The 19,351-nt window shown below is 40.5% G+C and overlaps 1 protein-coding gene and 1 long non-coding RNA gene across 7 annotated transcripts in view; one reads left to right on the top strand and one right to left on the bottom strand.

The window, feature by feature from the left end:
• The first annotated feature begins 553 nt into the window (after positions 1–553).
• LOC308386196 (uncharacterized protein) lies at positions 554–17,340 on the top strand. Of its 6 annotated transcripts, XR_013969746.1 has the most exons (6): positions 554–838; positions 3,559–3,827; positions 7,256–7,354; positions 8,000–8,067; positions 8,671–9,519; positions 12,932–17,340. XR_013969746.1 is itself a non-coding variant. In XM_080865559.1 (5 exons), the coding sequence occupies exons 2-4, from the start codon at positions 7,337–7,339 to the stop codon at positions 9,882–9,884; spliced, it is 912 nt and encodes a 303-aa protein (XP_080721685.1). In that variant the 5' UTR covers positions 554–838; positions 7,256–7,336; the 3' UTR covers positions 9,885–9,906; positions 12,932–17,340. The 6 variants fall into 6 exon arrangements, 4 of the variants coding, with proteins under 4 accessions (XP_080721685.1, XP_080721683.1, XP_080721684.1 ...); XR_013969747.1 differs by lacking the exon at positions 3,559–3,827 and having other exon boundaries at positions 12,932–17,335; XM_080865559.1 differs by lacking the exons at positions 3,559–3,827; positions 8,000–8,067 and adding an exon at positions 9,840–9,906.
• A 1,164-nt stretch (positions 17,341–18,504) lies between these two features.
• Positions 18,505–19,351, bottom strand: part of LOC308385595 — a 196,520-nt gene continuing 195,673 nt past the window's right edge. The window contains exon 3 of the long non-coding RNA XR_013969584.1: positions 18,505–18,751. This is a non-coding gene — a long non-coding RNA (uncharacterized lncRNA). The remainder of the gene's footprint in view (positions 18,752–19,351) is intronic.

Here is a 19,351-nt window from a genome sequence, read left to right as displayed (position 1 = left end):
CAAGAGTACAGTACGATACAAAATGAAGGAAAGGTGGCAAAAGCAATGGGAGGAAGAGAGGAAAGGGCGATGGTTTTATAAAATCTAAAGGAAAGTGGGGAAAATGAGAAGTACAGGCCGAAACATGATAGAGGATACGATTATATCTCGACTGAGATTCGGACACACTGGTTCAAATAGCACCTTGTTTTTAATAGGTAAACACTGTACAGGGGAGTGACTGCAGTAGGGAACAGGAAACAATAGAACATGTTTCTTGAATTGTCAGAGGTTTGATATTGAAAGGAGACAACTGATCAAAAAGCTGGACGGTATGGAAGTGAAGTTGGACTTGATTGATCTGTTTCGCACGACCTCTTTAAGTGAAAGTTATCAGGCTGTATTTTGGTTTTTAAGGCAGACCCATTTGTTCGAGAGGATTTGATTTTTTATTTTTTTATTTTTTTTGACATTCCGGTCCGCACTCCACACCAGTTGGTGGCGGCAATGCACCCTTTTGCTGTTTGCCAACCGCCAGTAAACCCTATACGGCAGAAGAAGAAGAAGAAGAAGAAGGGGGCGGAGCACAGTGTGTGTGCAGGAGAGGAGCCGAGCAGAGAGAGCTGCTTTTTCATGAAACGGGAGTAAAGTAGTGAACTTAGAGGAGAGAAACAAACTAAAGTATCGATCATATACCACTACCAACGTCCTGATCGATATCTGCTTCGATCTGCCCACCCTTGTCTCCTGGATCGTAGCTGCGATCAGCGTGAACCACGTGGGTCTCTGCTCCCTGATCTGTTTCCTGTGTTTGGAAAGAGTTGCAGCTTCATCACGGAGTTTGTGGGCTCATTTAAAGGTAAGCACCGAGCCACATCCAGGGTTAAAAAAGCATTATGTACAGTTCAGTGCGGGCATCGCTATTCAACAGTACCTTTCGGTGCACCTCGTAAATTCAGGAAACTGTACACCTAAACTCACAAGGTTGTTTAAATGATCCTGTAGTTTTCTTCTCCTTTACGAGGATGGCCGGAATATTAGGGGCCTGCTGCATATGTATTCCTTACAGTAGTCACAACCATAGCTAATAGTAATAATTTAATAATAGTAATAAGGTATTTTCAGTACTAAGATCAAATTTGGAGCTTATATTTTGGTCGTTTGTTTTTATTATTATTCTTTTAGTTAAAGTAAAGAAACTAAAATGTTAAATTATTCTTAGTGTTTTTATTATTTTATTATCATCATATTACTTGGTTTTATCCCAAAAGCTAATATAACAAATAAAATACTCTCAAAATTACATATTTCATTAGTTTGGGGTTGTTTTTGGGTTGGGCATAGTCTGATGAGAAGGGGAAGGATTTTGGGAGAACTACATGTGTTTTATTGAATCTATAAACAGACACACACAGTGCAGTGAGGAATTAAATCCACATTTGGCAGCACTGAAAATTATACAGAGATCTTTGACTTTTGAACTTCTCCCTTAATAGAGATGTTATGTTACCAGATGTTACGCTATGAGTAAAAAAAAAATGCTTGGACACTGCCAGCATAATGGGCAAGTTTTTGATGAGGCTCACGTGCAAACCTAAAGCAGAAGATGAAGATCGCCAAATATGCTTCCAAACCAACATCCTTCTAAGCCAAAGAGTAGAAAATATGATGACGTGTATCTTACCTTTTGCTTCACTTGCACAATTGTGGTGTTGGGTGTAATGCGTTACTATAATTAAATTATTTTTCCACTGAAAAAGTAGAGTAACTAATTACTGTTCATTTTTAGGTATTTTAATTACAGTTACTTACAATGTACTTGTGTTACATTGTAAAATAATTAAACTCGCAGAATATCATTATTTAACTTCAATAATTTATCTTCTAAAGGTAGAAGTAAACTCTGCCGCTTTAACATCGCTGTAGTGTAGCTGCGCGTCATTCCGCGCCAGTTTGCTGCACAGTCGTATTCTAAAGCAGAAGATGTCGGACTCGGCTGAAGCGAGTGGCTGTCTTATGAAATGGACATATTCCCGTCTCTTCACTTTTCTGAAACAAGCAGACCAGAACATTACAGTAATATGTAAGCTATGATCCTTGTTCATCATCCACGGATAACACCGCGGCAACTCCTGCTAAGCAGGCAAAACCTAATTTTACTTCAGCAGCACAGAAAGCGTCTGAAGGTGAGCTTAAAAAATGATTGCAGGCTACATTGTGGAAGAGATGCTACCGCTGCGTACTGTACAGTCTCCGTCTTTAAAAAATTTTTTTATTATTTAAAGAGTTTAATTTCTATTGTTTGCCCACTGAAGGTTTACAGGGATTTTAAGAAGTATTTAGTTAAATTACTTATTTAGTAATTAAGTTACTTTTCTGACACAGTAATTAGATAAGTATTTTAAATACAATATTGACTAAGTAATTAGTAATTAATGACTTTTTTAAAGTAGGTTTCAATAATCAATTTTCTGATCGAGGTATTAAATCCTGAATCGATTTTAAATATAAAACGTGTATAACTGAAGACAGTAGTGACATCTTTAACCAGGTCTTCCCATTAACACCTCACCTGTCCAGAGGTTCAGTCAATGAGCTTGTCAAGGTCAAATTTATTGATATGGCACATTTCAAACAGCTGATGCTGCACAAAGTGCTTAACAATATAAAAATGGCATTAAAAAGCAACAATGTAATGCAATAATAACTGTATAAAACAATAATAGGACAGTAAGAGAATTAAAACAATAACTAAAACTAATTCAAATAAGACCAAAATGCTTGGGTCATAGTGTGTTAAAAGCCAGGGCATAGAAATGTGTCTTCAGTAATGATTTAAATTGCTCAAGTGTTTGTGCAGATCTAATATTTAAGGGGAGACTATTTCAAAGTCTGGGACCTGCCACAGAGAAGGATCTATCACCACGAGGTTAGTCCGTGGGATGGACAGCATTAGTTTTGAGCTAGACCTCGTGGTTTTTCCTGGAGCATAGGCAGAGAGGAGCTCAGACAGGTAAGGAGGGGCTCGGGCATTAAGTGACTTAAAAACAAAAGGTAAAAGTTTAAATTTGATCCTGTAGGAGACAGGAAGCCAGTGTAAAGAAGCTAAAACTTGGGTTATATGCGCTCTCCATTTGGTACCAGTTAGGAGTCGAGCAGCTGCATTTTGAACCATCTGAAGACGATGGATGGTGGCCTGATCTAGACCATAATACAATGAATTGCAGTAGTCTAATCTGCCAGTAAGGAAAAGGTGAATAACACGCTCAAAGACGTTAGAATCAGAATCAGAAAGGGTTTTATTGCCAAATGTTGAGCGGGTTTAAAACATTAGGAAATTGCTGCGGTGCTTCAGTGCAAACATACTGTTATAAATACTGTTATAAATTAAGCTTAAATAGACATGAAAATAAAAATAAGAATAAGAATTAAAAGTGCTAAGTCGATAGATATATACATGATATATACATGAGTGCAGGTGGTGATCAGTGCCAAACATGGAATGATGCAGTGACACAGCGTAGGGTCATGTGTTAGTGGTGGGAACAGTCATATGGTTATTGTTCATGTGTCCAACAGCAGAGGGGAAGAAACTGTTCTTATGGCGAGAGGTTCTGGTGCGAATGGACCGGAGCCTCCTGCCTGAGGGGAGCAGGTCAAACAGACTGTGTCCAGGGTGAGAAGGGTCAGCTGAGATCCGAGCTGCACGCCGCAGTGTCCTGGAGGTGTACAGGTCCTGCAAAGATGGGAGTCTGCAGCCAATCACCTTCTCAGCAGAGCGCACAACACGCTGCAGTCTCTGTTTGTCCCTGATAGTGGCTCCAGCGTACCACACGGTGATGGAGGAGGTGAGGATGGACTCGATGATTGCAGTGTAGAATTGCATCATCGTCCGTGTTGAATTTCTTCAGCTGCCTCAGGAAGTACATCCTCTGCTGGGCTTTCTTAATGACGGAGGTGATGGTGGGCTCCCACTTCAGGTCCTGGGTGATGGTGGTACCCAGGAAGCGGAATGAGTCCACAGAGGTGATGGGGGTGTCAGTCAGGATGATGGGGGGGAGTGGAGCTGTGTGCTTCCTGAAGTCCACAATAATTAGCTGGGAGGTATGGCTTTACCTTGGCTAGCTGTCTTAACTGAAAAAAGCAGGACTGAACTACTGCACTCACCTGCTTATTCAATTTAAAAGAACCATCAAGGTTGACTCCGAGGTTTTTTACATGTGTTTTACAATAGAAGGAAAGGGTGCCCAGAGTGCTGTCGATATGATTAAAGTTGCCAAAAATGACAACCTCAGTTTTATTTTCATTTAGCTTTAAAAGAATTTAATGACAACCACTGTTTGACATCATCAAGGCAGCGTAATAAGAGCTGGGGACGGTCTGATCCTGCTTTTAAAGGTAGATAAATCTGGAAATCATCAGCAAAACAGTGAAATTAAATGCTGTAGCACGAGAAGATGGAGCCCAACAACAACAACAACAACAACAAATAGAGTGCGAACAGGGCAGGATCCAAAAGAGAGCCTTGAGGTACACCGTATTTAAGAGGGGCTATTTTGGAGTTGTGGGGGCCTATATTGACATAAAAAAGACCTTTCTGACAAATAGGACCGAAACCACTGTGAGGCAGATCCTTTTAGGCCAGCATGAAATTCTAGCCGTGATAACAGGATGTCGTGGTCAACCGTGTCAAAAGCTGCTGACAAGTCCAACAATAAAAGGGCAGCACTCATTTTCGTGATTTTCCGCGTCATTTTCGCGAAAATGTAGTTTTGTTTTTTTTCATCAGTGTCTTGTAAGCCTATACTGGTGTTTTTAAAAGTTATGTTTGATTTTATGACTTTCTGTGTCGTTTCTGGGATTCTTAAAGTCAAATTGCACCGCTGGAAATCGTTTGTTTTGATGCATATGCTGTTTGTTTTTTTGTTTTTTTTTGTTTTTTGCAAATTTGCAGTATAATATTTATTTTTGTTTTTCCTGCAGTATATAAAAATTGGTGTATTTCAAAAATAAAACTATGAAGACACTTAAAATAAATTATCTTTGGTGGGAAACTATTTTGTGCAACTTTTTTGTATTTACAGTTTTGAGGGATAAGCCTCTTAAATTTCTCTAACTAGAAATATATGTTAAAAAAACAAAACGATTTTCAACTTTTTTGTAGTTTATTGCAATTTATGTAATTACTATGCAATTAATGCATATATTCAAATTTGGGCTATAAATGGTAAATGGCCTGCATTTGTATAGCGCTTTACTCAGTCCCTAAGGACCCCAAAGCGCTTCACACTACATTCAGTCATCCACACACTGGTGATGGCAGCTACATTGTAGCCACAGCCACCCTGGGGCGCACTGACAGAGGCGAGGCTGCCGGACACTGGCGCCACCGGGCCCTCTGACCACCACCAGTAGGCAAACATGGGGTTAGTATCTTGCCCAAGGATATTTGGCATGCAGCCAGGAGGCAGCCTGGGATCAAACCACCGACCTTCTGATTAGTGGCTGACCTGCTCTGCCACCTGAGCTACAGCCACCCCGGTTGTATTGTATTGTTGTATTGATGTATAGCAACTTGAAATGCTCCAAAAATGGCACTACAACATGTAAAAATATAATATAAGCTCTGGCGGACTTGGTTCTATGGTAGGTCTTAAAGGGTTAAGGACATTAAAAAGTACCTGATGCCTGTGACTGTTTACTGACACTAAGTTTGAGACAAACCGTGTCTTTGCAGCTTTTACAGCTTCTTGGTAAGCAGAAAAACGAGTCCTTAAAATCTGTAGGGAAACGTGCAATCTGTCCTTTTTCCATCTCCTTTCGGCGCGTCTGTAGTCACGTCTAAGGGAAGCGCGTATGTTCGTTCAACAACGGCTCTGATAAATGCTTAGCACGCACAGTCCTGAGCGGAGCAATAGAGTCCAAGATATCAGTGCAGGTAGAATGAAGAATGTCCGAAAGGTCCTCAACACCTTTACACCCCTCCGACAGCCAAACCCATCTATTCTCTGATTGGATAGTTAAATTTGTGATTGACATGACATTGGCCAATTAGATGAAAGGAAGAAAAATAGGGTCAAAATTTGTACTTGAAACTTGAGTGCAGAGTTTCACACGTATGCACTTTTTGTTACAGTACAGTATTACAACAGTGTATTTACCTGTTCCGTATTCCATATATGTATTCTGTTATTAGCTAGACAAAGAGAATCAACATATTTCACTGTCATAGACATACCTAGTTTTCTTATCAAGCTTTCTTCAAAACAAATGCTAAAAAGATAAATCCATAAATCCCAAATATTCTGAAAGAATTATGTAATCAGCACCATCTCAATATGTGTGATGAATTTAAGGAAACGCTTTATGGCAGAAAAAGCGACTAAAACAATACATGATGGAGCCGAACAGTAACATTACAGAATGTTGGGGGTGTGCGATCCAAACTAATGTGCTACCCATAGCATGCTGCTAAAGCCGTAAACAAATACTTACAAAAATCTAATGTATTATACTACGCAATGTTGTGCGCTTTCAGTTTCCGACTTTTATAACTAATCTATGAAATATATCGGGTGTGACTGCTTTTACTTTATATTTCTGGCACGATGCTGGCCGGCAAGCAGGACAAACATGATCAGACAGGGAGACGTGGCATGTCGTTCCTGAATACTCCACCATTATGAGAAAACCGTGCGGATCATAGACTTCTGACTGCTAACAACAGGCCAAACCATGGTCTCACACTGCCACCTACTGGTTCAAAAATGAATCATATGCTACAAATATCCCGGACTAGTTATCAGGTCTCCTATTAAAACTAGTTAATTTAGGGCATTTTCAAATGAAAATGTCACTTGCTTAAACATAAACGAATTCACAAAAATGTGATCACACGTTGGTGGGTATCACACAAGGTTCACAAGCAACACCAGTTTGCAAAATACAAGAAACAACCGTCAGGTGCTCAAAATGAACCTTAGACTCAAACATTAGAACCGGCTGTTCCCCACAGTATGCCATGTAATAAATGATGTCTAAAAATATCTAGTTTCATGCATTGGTCAAAACACTCAACTCCATGTACACAATGCTCAGCTGAAAACACTTCACAAAAGTCAAGTTGCCCGACATTTACAGAATTTAAAGAAAATGCACTATTTTGGATATATATTGTTATCAGGATGAGGAATGTCTTATATTGGGATATAAGATTTTGGTCTGCTTCTTTTTGTCAGGGATAAAATACATATCTATACTTTTTTTTGTGTCCCAGCTGAGTAACGGGAGGAGAAGAGTCTGGTGGAGCAGCTAATTTCAGCCATTTGGACTCAGCTCAGCCACTACAGAGGAAACGATGACTTTAACACAAAAGGTGAGAAAAATATCTCAGTTACGCTGTTATTGAAACTGTGTGCACAGCTGGTTGTTAACAGCAGCTTTATCTTTTCCATCCTGGGCTCCTCCATAAATAGAGAATCTACGTTCACAAACAAAAACCACAGAAGTTACAAGAAAGCACAAAGATCATATTTTATCAGCACACATGCACACACATGGCAGTCTGTTACACAGGGGGCAGCTCCTGTATCGAATCTTGCTAACTTGAGGTATGTAATCTGTGTAGGACCATGAATTGAAGGAGCCCATGTCTGGCACATATAGGAGTGTACCCTGTAGAGCAGTGATTCCCAAACTTTTTTGCTGGGCCCCCCTTGTTTTACAAGAAAAATGTTCGCGCCCCCCCCTTCTCGCGCGTGAACAAACACCCTCCAACCACACACGCCCATATTTTGCTCCATTGTGGTTTGTTTCACACCTCAAACATTTAGTAAACAATTAAGCAAATACAAGTAATCTGCAATAAATTACAGGTAGTAGTAAAATAAACTACTAACTCTTTTACGCTGCGTCCGCACCTACACGGGTATTTTGGAAAACGCAGCTGTTTCGTCCACACGTAAACGGCGTTTCGAATCACCAAAAACTGAGTTGTTTTTTTTTTTAAACGCATGCTCAGTGAGTTCCTCGGGCAGCAGAAATCCAAGGAAGAGGAGGAACCATAATGGGAGGACAGGCCCCTGCACGGTATGTACCACCAGCAGATAGAGGAAGTGGCTGACATCCAGAAGTCCTACCAGTGGCTGGACAAAGCTGGACTGAAAGACAGCACAGAGGCACTAATCATGGCAGCACAGGAGCATGCTCTATGCTCGATAGAGAATGGGGTCTATTATACCAGGCAAGACCCTAGGTGAAGAGGGTGTAAAGTTGACTCCAGCAGGACAAACATGGAACGCCATAACCAAGTTATTGCTCCAAAAGTTGATTCTGTTCATCTGCACGTAGCGTTTTGTGGGAGAAACGTTTCGTCACTCATCCAAGTGACTTCTTCAGTCTCAGCTGACTGCAGGTTTCCCCAACCTTATAAACAGTAAATTGGCATAATGAATCTTGTAGTATTGTCTTTACCTCATTTATTTTTTTTATTTCCTTAGATTATCTCTCTGTTCAACACTTTCGCTGACACTTGATGTCTTTTAAATGTTCTATACAAAGAAATCTGTCTTGACTTGACTGCAGTGTGTTTAGTGACATCTTTGACTCCACTAATGGAGGAAGTTGGAAGGTTGAGTTTGTTCCACGACTGCATTTCACTCACTGCCTCTGTTTGTATCTCTGTCACTGCAGGACCAACATGGAGCGAGAAGTCAGCGCTCTCAGGAGGCCGACAAACCTCACAGAAGAAAGGGAGAGAAAACATACAGCTGTGACGAGTGTGGGAAGGATTTTACCCGTCCTAGAGGCCTAAAAACACACCAATCCATCCACAGTGGAGTTAAATCTTACAGCTGTGAGTTGTGTGAAAAATCTTATACCCAGGCTGGACACTTAAAAACACACCAAATCATCCACAGTGGTGTTAAAGCGTACAGCTGTGATGAGTGTGGGAAAGATTTTTCTCGAAAGGATTCACTAAAAACACATCGGCTTAGACACATTGGGGAGAGACCATTCAGCTGTGACTTGTGTGGAAAATCTTTTATACTTGCTGAGTATTTGACAAAACATCGACGCATCCACACTGGGGAGAGACCATACAACTGTGACTTGTGTGGAAAGACTTTTACCCAGGCTGGAAACCTAAAAAGACACCAGTTAATCCACAGTGGAGTTAAACCGTACACCTGTGATCAGTGTGGTAAAGATTTTCCTTACAGTAGCTATTTACGGCTTCATCAAGTTACCCACTCTGGAATTAAGGCGTACGGTTGTGGAATTTGTGGAAGACACTTCAGCGGCAAACAGAGCCGAAATAAACACCTACGCATTCACACCAAAAATGACGTGTGCTACTGTGATCAGTGTGGCAAACTGTTTATGACATACAACAGCTTAAAACAACACATGTTTACACACGCTGAGGAGAAACTTTATAAATGTGACCTGTGTGATAAGGCTTTTAAATCTCCACGATCCCTCAGAGTCCACCAACAGCTCCACACCAGAAAGAAACTCTACAAGTGCAGTTACTGTGAGGTATGTATTTATATTTTTATTTTACCCTGGACTGTTTGGATTTATCACACTTGAATTTCAGTTCAGAGGTTTGCTTCCATGATCCTTACAAAAACACTGAATAACTAATTCTCTGTAGACACAGTATCCACTTTGTACCATATACAGGCCCATGTTACATTTGCCATTTCTGCTGGAATTTGGCAAGTGTCAGTAAAGAACATAAGTCATCTATCTAAAAACAATGATCACTGTTACTTTGTATCCATAATCGGATTTAGAGTTGCAATTCATTTGAAGCATTTTTTTGAACTAATTTTAATATCAATGCAATCACATAGCAGGATGCTATACACGGGCCAAACTTCAGTCAGGAGAACAACTGAGATCATTCATCCACAATACGAGGTTAGTTATTAATATACTGCAACAACATGGGAATAGAGCAGCTGCGAGAGAATTCAACATTAATGAATCAATGTTACGGAAGTGGAGGAAGCGCAGATGAAATAATGATAAATTGCAGATGATGATGGTTGTAGCCGCTGCGATGCTTTCGACCAAAACAGGCGCAGCTTGGTGACATCATCAACATGCACTATCGCGATAGAGCGATATAGTCAAAATCTCTATCGTTGGCAAAATTTATATCATTTCTATCGTATATGAGGCATGTTGTAAAAAGCTCTTTGAGTGCTGAGGTAGAGTAGAGCCATTGCGGGTGGGTATAAATTAAAAAAAAAAGGCACTGCTAGCATAGTAGAGAACAGAAGCATCACCAAATATGTTTTCAAACCAATCTCTTTCAAGCCAAAGAGTAGAAATTTGATGAAGCCTATCTTACCTTTGTCTTCACCTTTACAATGGTGGATAATGAGGACAGTTTAAAGCCAAACAAGCTAAATGCCACTTGGAGACAAAACATCCACAGCACAAAGACAAGTCAGTTTACTTTTTTTAAACAAAAATTTGTGAATAGTTGTCCTTAGCAGTGTCTTTTTAATAAAGCTGCATCCGTGCCAGCAAATGCTTACCTCTGCTCTTATAAAGTTGCCTACCAAGTGGCACAGTGTAAAAAAGCCACACGCAATTGCGGAGGAATTAATAGCATCAGCATATTTATGATATGGGGGCAGGGAAAGCTCAGTAGGTAGAGCCTAGAGCTGGGCGATATGAGATTTTTTTCATATCACGATATGTTTTTTTCATTTCAGGCGATCACGATATCTATCACGATATAAGCCAAATAACTATATTTGTAAGATTTAAATGTGCCGTTGCTCACAAGTAAAATGTGAAATAATCAGCAGCTTGGTCAAAGGAGCTTGCAAAGAAAAGCGTCTGGACTTCTTTAAAGAAGTCCAGACGCTTTTCTTTGCAAGCTCCTTTGACTACGATGACCTGGATGACTGAGAACCTTCACAGACATAATCAGCAGCTTGTTTTGATTTAAATATTTATTTCCCATAATAAGTTCAACAGGGTAGATGTACTTAAGGAACATGAGACTTTTTCAGATAAATAAAGGCAAATATTGCAAACTACACAAAAGGCAGCCGCTAAAGCGTTTAAGTTTCAAAATAGAACAAACGAAACAGACTAAACTGTCAATTCCACTTAGAAACAAAATATTAATTCTAAAAATAAATCTTAGTTTGTTTTACAGAAGAACAGACAAAACTGACTAACTTTTGTCAATATCAAATAAACTGAGAACTAAAAGGAAATTCTCAATCTCTCCTTGTTGTATAGCTGAGCTTTTCAAACAGTTGTAACAGTTACTTTAGTCTGACAAAAGCCGAATGACGAATTAGCGCTTCCAGTCAGACTGAGCTGCACCTCTTTATTGTATTTCCAGACTTGCTTTCGGCACAATTTACAGTGCACGCTACTCTGTTTTTGTCAGACTTGAAATAGCCGAAATACCTTCACACTATGGAGCTTCTATGGCTCTTCCGTTCGACAATCTCTCCGGCATTGGAACCATCATCTGTTTTCTCTTCGGTAACCTTCGGTCACGCTCGGTTGATTTTTCCAGTCGGCACACTCATTTCCTCCATTACCCGGGCGGCACGGCGGCTGGCTGCTTCCCAAACAAATACACGTGTGTGGCTTGGCACTTGTGCTGTACGTAATAAGTCACGTGATGTGACGCTGCAGCTGTGATTGGTTCGGCTCTGCACTACTTAATTTGGATTGGCTGTTCTTTTTTTTATTTTTTATTTTTTATTTTTTTTTATTTATTTATTTATTTATTTTATTGTTAAGAGGACAAGAGAGATGAGGTCTATCGCAATAGTTTAATTTTTCTATCGAGAAAAAGTTATTTCGCAATACATATCGTTATCGTTCTGTCGCCCAGCTCTAGTAGAACCCCATGATCAGAAGGTCCGACATTCAAATCCCCTGAACAGCTACCCTGAGGTACCCCTGAGCAAGATACCGTCCCTACACACTGCTCCCTGGTGCACCTCCTTAGTGGCTGCCCACGGCTTCACTGAGTGAATGGGTCAAATGCAGAGAGAGTAATTTCCCCACAGGGATCAATAAAGTACACATTTATTATTATTATTATTATTATTATTATTATTATTATTATTATTATTATTACATGTCAGAGGACATAGTGGAACAGCCTAATGATAAGGTGCATGATAAACACTTTTCTCTGCAGATGGATGAAGCCACTGACAGTAACAGAGACTGCTTACTGATAATGTATGTCAGAGCGTCTATTCTTTTAAAAGATTTAATTTGCTTCAGCAGTTGAAATTAAAAGTTACAGTGCTGAACATTGATGTGAAATCAGCGGTCTGTTTTCTCACAAAGGATGCCCTTAGAGGAGGGCCGCGCAGTTTTATGCTAAAAGAAAAATGTATTGTTATGACTATTTTCTTCTGGCTTCTCCTGGCTGGTTCTCCTCTTGCACCTCATTCATGTTTGACCTCGTCTTGTATCATCCCTCTTCCTGGAATAAGATGGAGAACGAAAAGTCACCTCCCCAACCTATCTTTGCTGCATTTAAAATTATCTAGCAATTTTCAGCATACCGTTTCTAGTTATTATCTAAGCTCAGGACATGTTCGGTCTCCCTTGGTCAAGCAAAAGTATCTCCCTGACTTTAACCAGTGTGATGTGTAAGCATGTTTGCAGAACCCTCCGCAACTCAGCATGTCAGTCGCAATAATTCATAGTGCTGAATGAAGGTTTTGACCATCACTACATGGAGTGCCAACTCTTTAATGAGCACATAGCAATGTGTACATAAAACACAGCATTGTTTAATCATTTTATTTCTAACTTCGCCCAGTAAGCTGAGTGTTATAATGTAAACAGTAAAATGTAATTAGGCTGCTCTTTATTTCAGGCGACGTTCAGAATAAAAATGTTGGAAGGATTCCCTGACTTACACTGTGTTTGTGTCTTTGTTTAGAAGCAGAGCGACACAGATGGATCCAGTTCTCAACCCTGTGAGCACTGTGGTGGTGGGAAAGAGTTTCTTTGTGACCTTTGTGGAAGAACTTTCAGTAATCGTGGGAGCCTAAGAAAACATCAACTTAGACACACTGGAGGCAAAATGAACTACTGCAACGAATGTGGGAGAGGCTTCACTACTGCAGGTGACCTAAACCTGCATAAACGAGTCCACACAAGAGAGAAACCATACAAGTGCAGACACTGTGACAAAAGCTTCTCACAATCAGCTCATTGTAAAACACATGAACGTACACACGTTAAAGGGAACTTCAGCTGTGACCAGTGTGACAAGACCTTCAGAAATCTCAGTTCATACACCACACACAAACGATCCCACGCTGCAAATAAACTGTTTCACTGTTACCAATGTGCAAAAACATTCACTTCATTATCTGCTCTGTGCAAACATCAGCGTGGTCATGAAATTATTCCCATCGCTGGATCACAATGAATCTGCAGAGACAGAAAGATCCTCTTCTGGTTTCAGGGTCAGACTTAAACACCTTGAGATCAGGCTCCACAGAGTTCAGGTGGAGTCTCCTGTAGAGAGTGTCAGCTGATGTCACACTTGGATCTGATGAGGTAGCTCTGATTTCTGGACCTGCAGTAAACACACTGAATGTTAAATTTAGGTAGTATGGAGATAAACATAAAGTTTATTTTCCTTTGAGCGATATTAGTGCTTTTTATCCCTGTCACATTTTAATCTTTGTTCCCTTAGTACACAGTAGTGTGTAGTAGTTGTACTTTTTATTGTATTATAAAAGTTATAGGAATGTGTTTTTTACCAAACTGATATTGCATGAAAACTGCAGATGTGGATAATAATAACTTCATAAAGCATTTTCAAACAAAATACCAAGCAGCAATTTTACATACAGTGGTCATTTATCGCAGGAGTTATGTTCTAAAAATAACCCACGATAGGTGAAATCCGCAAAGTATCCAACTTTATTTTTTACAATTATTATAGATTATAGATGTTTTAAGACTGTAAAACACCCCACTACACACTTCATACATTTTTGTCAGACAGACATGGACAATTTTCACACTTCTCTTGTGAAAGTTCAAACCTTCGTAGAAAAAGACGTCCAGTATTATAGAATGAAACCACAGGCACTCACAGATGCCTTTGATGGTGCAAAACATTTCATCAACATTGTGTTTTTTGGGAAGAAAACTGTCACGAGGCGGGATGGACTCATGCGCAGACAAGGGAAGCTAAATGCAGTTCCTTTTATTAACACACAACACCAGGTGCAACTATATATAGGTGAGAGAGGGGGGGGGGGGATCCAGAGGGGCACAGGGGACGTCCAGAAATAGGGCCTCTTTACACATGAGGAAATCGTCACACAGTTCCAAAACACAACACACCAGCAACTCCACTCGCCCAGGGTTTTAAGGGAAAGAGAATCCTGCGCACAGGAACAAGCGGTTAATCCAGAAAGATAAAACGAAGAAACAACTTGAAACTAGGGTACGGAAGCTTACAACCGAGGTTACTCAATAGTCCAACCATGAGATGTTTCCAGCCACTGCCTTAAGTAGTGGACGCTGGTGAAGTGATGAGCCACAGGTGCAAAGGGCAGGATCGGAAGCCTGCAATGAGCTCCGCCCAGGCGACACATGGTGAGCGTGAGGGAGAACCAGAAACATATGTAGCCAACCTGGGTCCGCCAGGCAGACATGGGGACCATGACAAAAACTTACAAACAGACAGTACAGCATCTCACAGTCGCACTACTAGCGATCGAAGATTTATGTAAATTTGACAGGAGACACGGCAGACCACTGTGACTCAAGGTCTGATTATTTAAGACCTTGAGTCACAGTGGTCTACAATCAGTACCCAGAACATAATCCGCTGTTAAAAAAAATTAAATAAATAAAAAAACATGCAAATTTGCACACAAAAAAATCAGACCAGGAAAAGTGAACCATGTTATAGCGCCAGGCAACTGTATATACATGTGTATATTTTTTTTTCATTATAACTTTCTTGCTTTTTTCCAAATCTAACTTCTTTCTATGTATTTGTATGTACAGTGGAACCACAACTTACGAAATTAATTTGTTCCCAAGGGTCTTTTGTAAGTCGAAAATTTTCGTAAGTCGAAGCACCCATTGCGCATTTTGAGTGAGGCGATGCTGAACGATAGGCTATAGACTAATTGCTAACTAGAACAACAATACGTCGTTCAAGTGGAACAGCGAAGCGCAAGTACGGAACCCAAGGGGTTGTCACATGATTCGGAAGGCATTGTGGGCATTGTAGGCTCAGCCAATCAGAGCCAGTGGATTTCGTTACCCGGGCATTTTGCCGTAACACGGGCAGAAATATTGTCGTTCAGTGCCTTCATAACTTGAATTTTTCGTTAAACGGGGTATTCGTGAGTCGGGGTTCCACTGTATTTATTTTATCTGTTACCTCAGTAAAATTTTAATTGTTTTTCTATTTAATCTTCTTATGCTGTGGTAATCTGTGCTCTTAAAAGTGTTTCTTCCCAAACTCCAAATAATGTCACACGAGTTGCTCTTAAAGCTTCCAGTATGAACTAAATCTGTCAACTGGTTTGTACCAGAAGATACAGCAGTGAGTCAGTGTAACCTTTAGTTTATTTACTGTATCTTTGACGTCCACATGTTGTTTGTTATTGGATGCATTTTGATCCATGTTCTGCAGCTGTTTTCTTGTTGATTTTAAGTTTGTATTGTCAAATCCTCATTCTGTTAAACCATTAGTTATATTTGATGAACTCTCTGTAAAGTTTGTTTTATAAAACACTTTGGTGTGAAAAATAAAGAGATGGTCTCACAACAAGTAGTTTGAGATTTGAGTTAAGATTCAGATTGATTGTTTGAAGGTTAGGGTTAGGAAAGTATGAGTAAAGATCATGTTTCTTTTAGCATTGTTAATGGCCAAAAATGTTATTCTAGTTAGAGTCCATGAACACTAAACTGTTTCAGACCAGTTGACGTTCAATTCAATTTTATTTTTATAGCACCAAATCACAACAAGAGTCGCCTCAAGGCGCTTTATATTTTATGGTAGGCCCTACAATAATACATCCAGAGAAAAAACCCAACAATCATATGACCCCCTATGAGCAAGCACTTTGGCGACAGTGGGAAGGAAAAACTCCCTTTTAACAGGAAGAAACCTCTGGCAGAACCAGGCTCAGGGAGGGGCGGGGCCATCTGCTGTGATTGGTTGGGTTGAGAGAAGGAAGACAGGACATAGACATGCTGTGGAAGAGAGACAGAGGTTAATAACAGATATGATTCAATACAGAGAGGTCTATTAATACATAGTGAGTGAGAAAGGTGACTGAAAAGGAAAAACTCAATGCATCACGGGAATCCCCAGCAGTCTACATCTATTGCACCATAACTAAGGGAGGATTCGGGGTTACCTGATCGAGCCCTAACTATATGCTTTAGCAAAAAGGAAAGTTTGAAGCCTTATCTTAAAATCCAAGCGGGAAGCTGGTTCCAGAGAAGAGGGGCCTGAAAACTGAAAGCTCTCCCCCCCCCTTCTACTTTTAAATACTCTAGGAACAACAAGTAAGCCTGCAGTGCGAGAGCAATTATATAGGGTGATATGGTACTACGAGGTCAGATAAGATGGGGCCTGATTATTTAAGACCTTGTATTTGAGAAACAGGATTTCGATGTTCAATTCTGGATTTAACAGGAAGCCAATGAAGGGAAGCCAAAACAGGAGAAATCTGCTCTCTCTTTCTAGTCCCTGTCAGGACTCTTGCTGCAGCATTTTGGATTAGCTGAAGGCTTTTCATGGAGTTTTTAGGACTTCCTGATAATAATGAATTACAGTCGTCCAGCCTGGAAGTAATAAATGCATGAACTAGTTTTTCAGCATCACTCTGAGGCAGGATGTGTATATATAGCTTTTGAGCTCGAGACATACCAAGGGCTCAGAGAAGAGCTCGAGAAGATGTGGAGGGTGAAGGTAACGGTGGTCCCCGTGGTAATCGGAGCACTAGGTGCAGTGACTCCCAAGCTAAGCGAGTGGCTCCAGCAGATCCCGGGAACAACATCGGAGATCTCTGTCCAGAAAAGCGCAGTCCTGGGAACAGCTAAGATACTGCGCAGGACCCTCAAGCTCCCAGGCCTCTGGTAGAGGACCCGAGCTTGAAGGATTGACCGCCCACAGGGGCAAGCAGGGAATTTTTATATATATATATCTATATATATATATATATGCCACTGAAAACGTTACATCCAGATGAACAGACTCAACCTTTTGGGATGTATGGAACATTGTATTTGTTTTAATTACATTATTATTTGGTGCACGTGTTTTTTGCTGCCATGATGCCTGGTCTCTATTGGAAACGACATTTTTAATAAATCTCATTCCCATTCATTTTATAATAAAAGAATTAATAAAAAGTTATCCTGTGGAAAAATGGTAAATGGACTGGTTCTTATGTTGTGCTTTTCTACTCTTCTGAGCACTCAACGCACTTTATACAACTTGTACATTCACCCATTCACACCAGCACATTTCTTTCCTAGGTGCTTTCTAACTGACATTCACACACATTCATACTCCGATGGATGCATTGGAGAGCAATTTGGGGTTAGTATCTTGCCCAAGAATATTTGGCATGCAGACTAGGGGAAGCCAGGAATTGAACCACCAACCTTCTGATCAGTAGCTGACCTGCTCTACTACCTGAGCTACAGCCAACCAAAGAGGGGAATTTTTGATTCCTGTGCGCATTACCTCCTGGTACCCTGCTTCCTAGCAATGTATTCCCCCTTAGACTTACCTAAAGAAGCGCTTACACCTGAGTTGATTTGTTGTTGTTGTCTTCAAACATTCTTTATTTTCAGACCACTGCACATTGTTCATTTAACCTTCTGAACTATTCCATTTGAGTCCTCCAAGTGACTGTTTTGCTAGTTTAAGTCTTCTTCCTGTTTCCACTACTTAGTCAAAACCAGCAATAACAACCTGTATAACACGTAACACTGTGGCTTAGCTGGTCAAAGTTACCTGCCTTATAAACAAAAATCTCAGTAGTGCCTATAACCTACATCCATACATGCTCTTTCTCCTTAGAGAATGTTGACTGTAGGGCAAAACGGTGTCTAACCCTGCTGCTTGATGAACACCTTCCTAAATCAGTGAGCCAATGAATAAAAGCCATTTTAGGAGAAATATACTATGTGAAATTTTGTGTAAATCACATTTGTGTGGCTCATTTAAATCTTCTTCTGAAAGTGAAACACTTAAAAATACATATGCCATAACCTTTGAGTCACAAGCTGACCCTGAGCCTCCCCAGTAAATCCAGCAGCTTTTTAACACCAGAAGTCTTTCATTTGCTGCAGACGTTAGTAAATCTGACCCTAAATTATAACAAGCTGTTCTTGTTTATTTGGTTATGGACTTTGGGAGGTCCAGAGCAGGTCCACAGGTCCAGTTCAGATAGAGGGGGAGGAGGTGGAGGTGGTCACCACATACAAGTACCTCAGGCTGTGGGTGGACAACAAACTGGACTGGTCATGCAACACAGAGCACCTGTATAAAAAAGCCCAAAGCCGACTGTACTTCCTCAGGAGGCTGAGGTCTTTTAACATCTGCAGGAAGCTCCTGAGGATGTTTTACCAGTCGGTGGTTGCTGGAGTACTTTTCTATGCTGTGGTGTGCTGGGGGAGCAGCACAGCAAAGAAGGACTCATCCAGGCTGGAGAAACTGATCAGGAAGGCTAGCTCTGTGGTCGGCATGAAGCTGGACACTCTGGTGACAGTGGCAGAGAAAAGGACACTAAAGAAACTGATGGACATTATGGACAATGCTGGGCATCCTCTGCACACGGCCATAAACAACCAGAAGAGTCTGTTCAGTGACAGGTTGCTTCTCCCCAAGACAAGAACTAACAGACTTAAAAACTCCTTTGTCCCACACGCCATCAGACTGTTTAACTCCTCTCTGGAGGGGAGAGGGAGGGGAAACAGGAGGACAAAGGAGGGGGGAACAACTAAGCTGTAGTGCCTCTTCACCTCACTGTGCAATACGTTTTGTTAATATACAACAGTACAATAGACTTCAATACTTGGAATGCGCAATTCCCTTGTATTCATATTCCTATTTAATCTATTTATCCATTTTGAATACTCTGTGTATATATGTTAGATTTCTGCTCACAGTCTGTAACTTCTATTGGTGCTGTACTATTGGAAACCGAATTTCCCGGAGCAACCCACCCGAGGGATTAATAAAGTTTTATCTAATCTAATCTAATTTAAAAAAAGCTGGGCTAGAACACATTGTGACAAAGTGAAATGTTTTTTTTTTAGTGCATCTTCTGCACATTGTAGTTTCAATGTAGTTTTCAGT

Source organism: Rhamphochromis sp. 'chilingali' (assembly GCF_963969265.1).
Source record: "Rhamphochromis sp. 'chilingali' genome assembly, chromosome: 18".
In the NCBI taxonomy this organism is placed as follows: domain Eukaryota; kingdom Metazoa; phylum Chordata; class Actinopteri; order Cichliformes; family Cichlidae; genus Rhamphochromis; species Rhamphochromis sp. 'chilingali'.
Note: the sequence above shows the minus strand (reverse complement) of the source record. Positions and strands in the feature narration are given on the sequence as shown.

Excerpts from the sequence above, each read along its gene's own strand:
- LOC308386196 (XM_080865556.1), top strand. Across the intron at positions 9,520-12,931 it reads ACAAGTGCAGTTACTGTGAG|AAGCAGAGCGACACAGATGG; the intron begins GTATGTATTTAT and ends GTCTTTGTTTAG.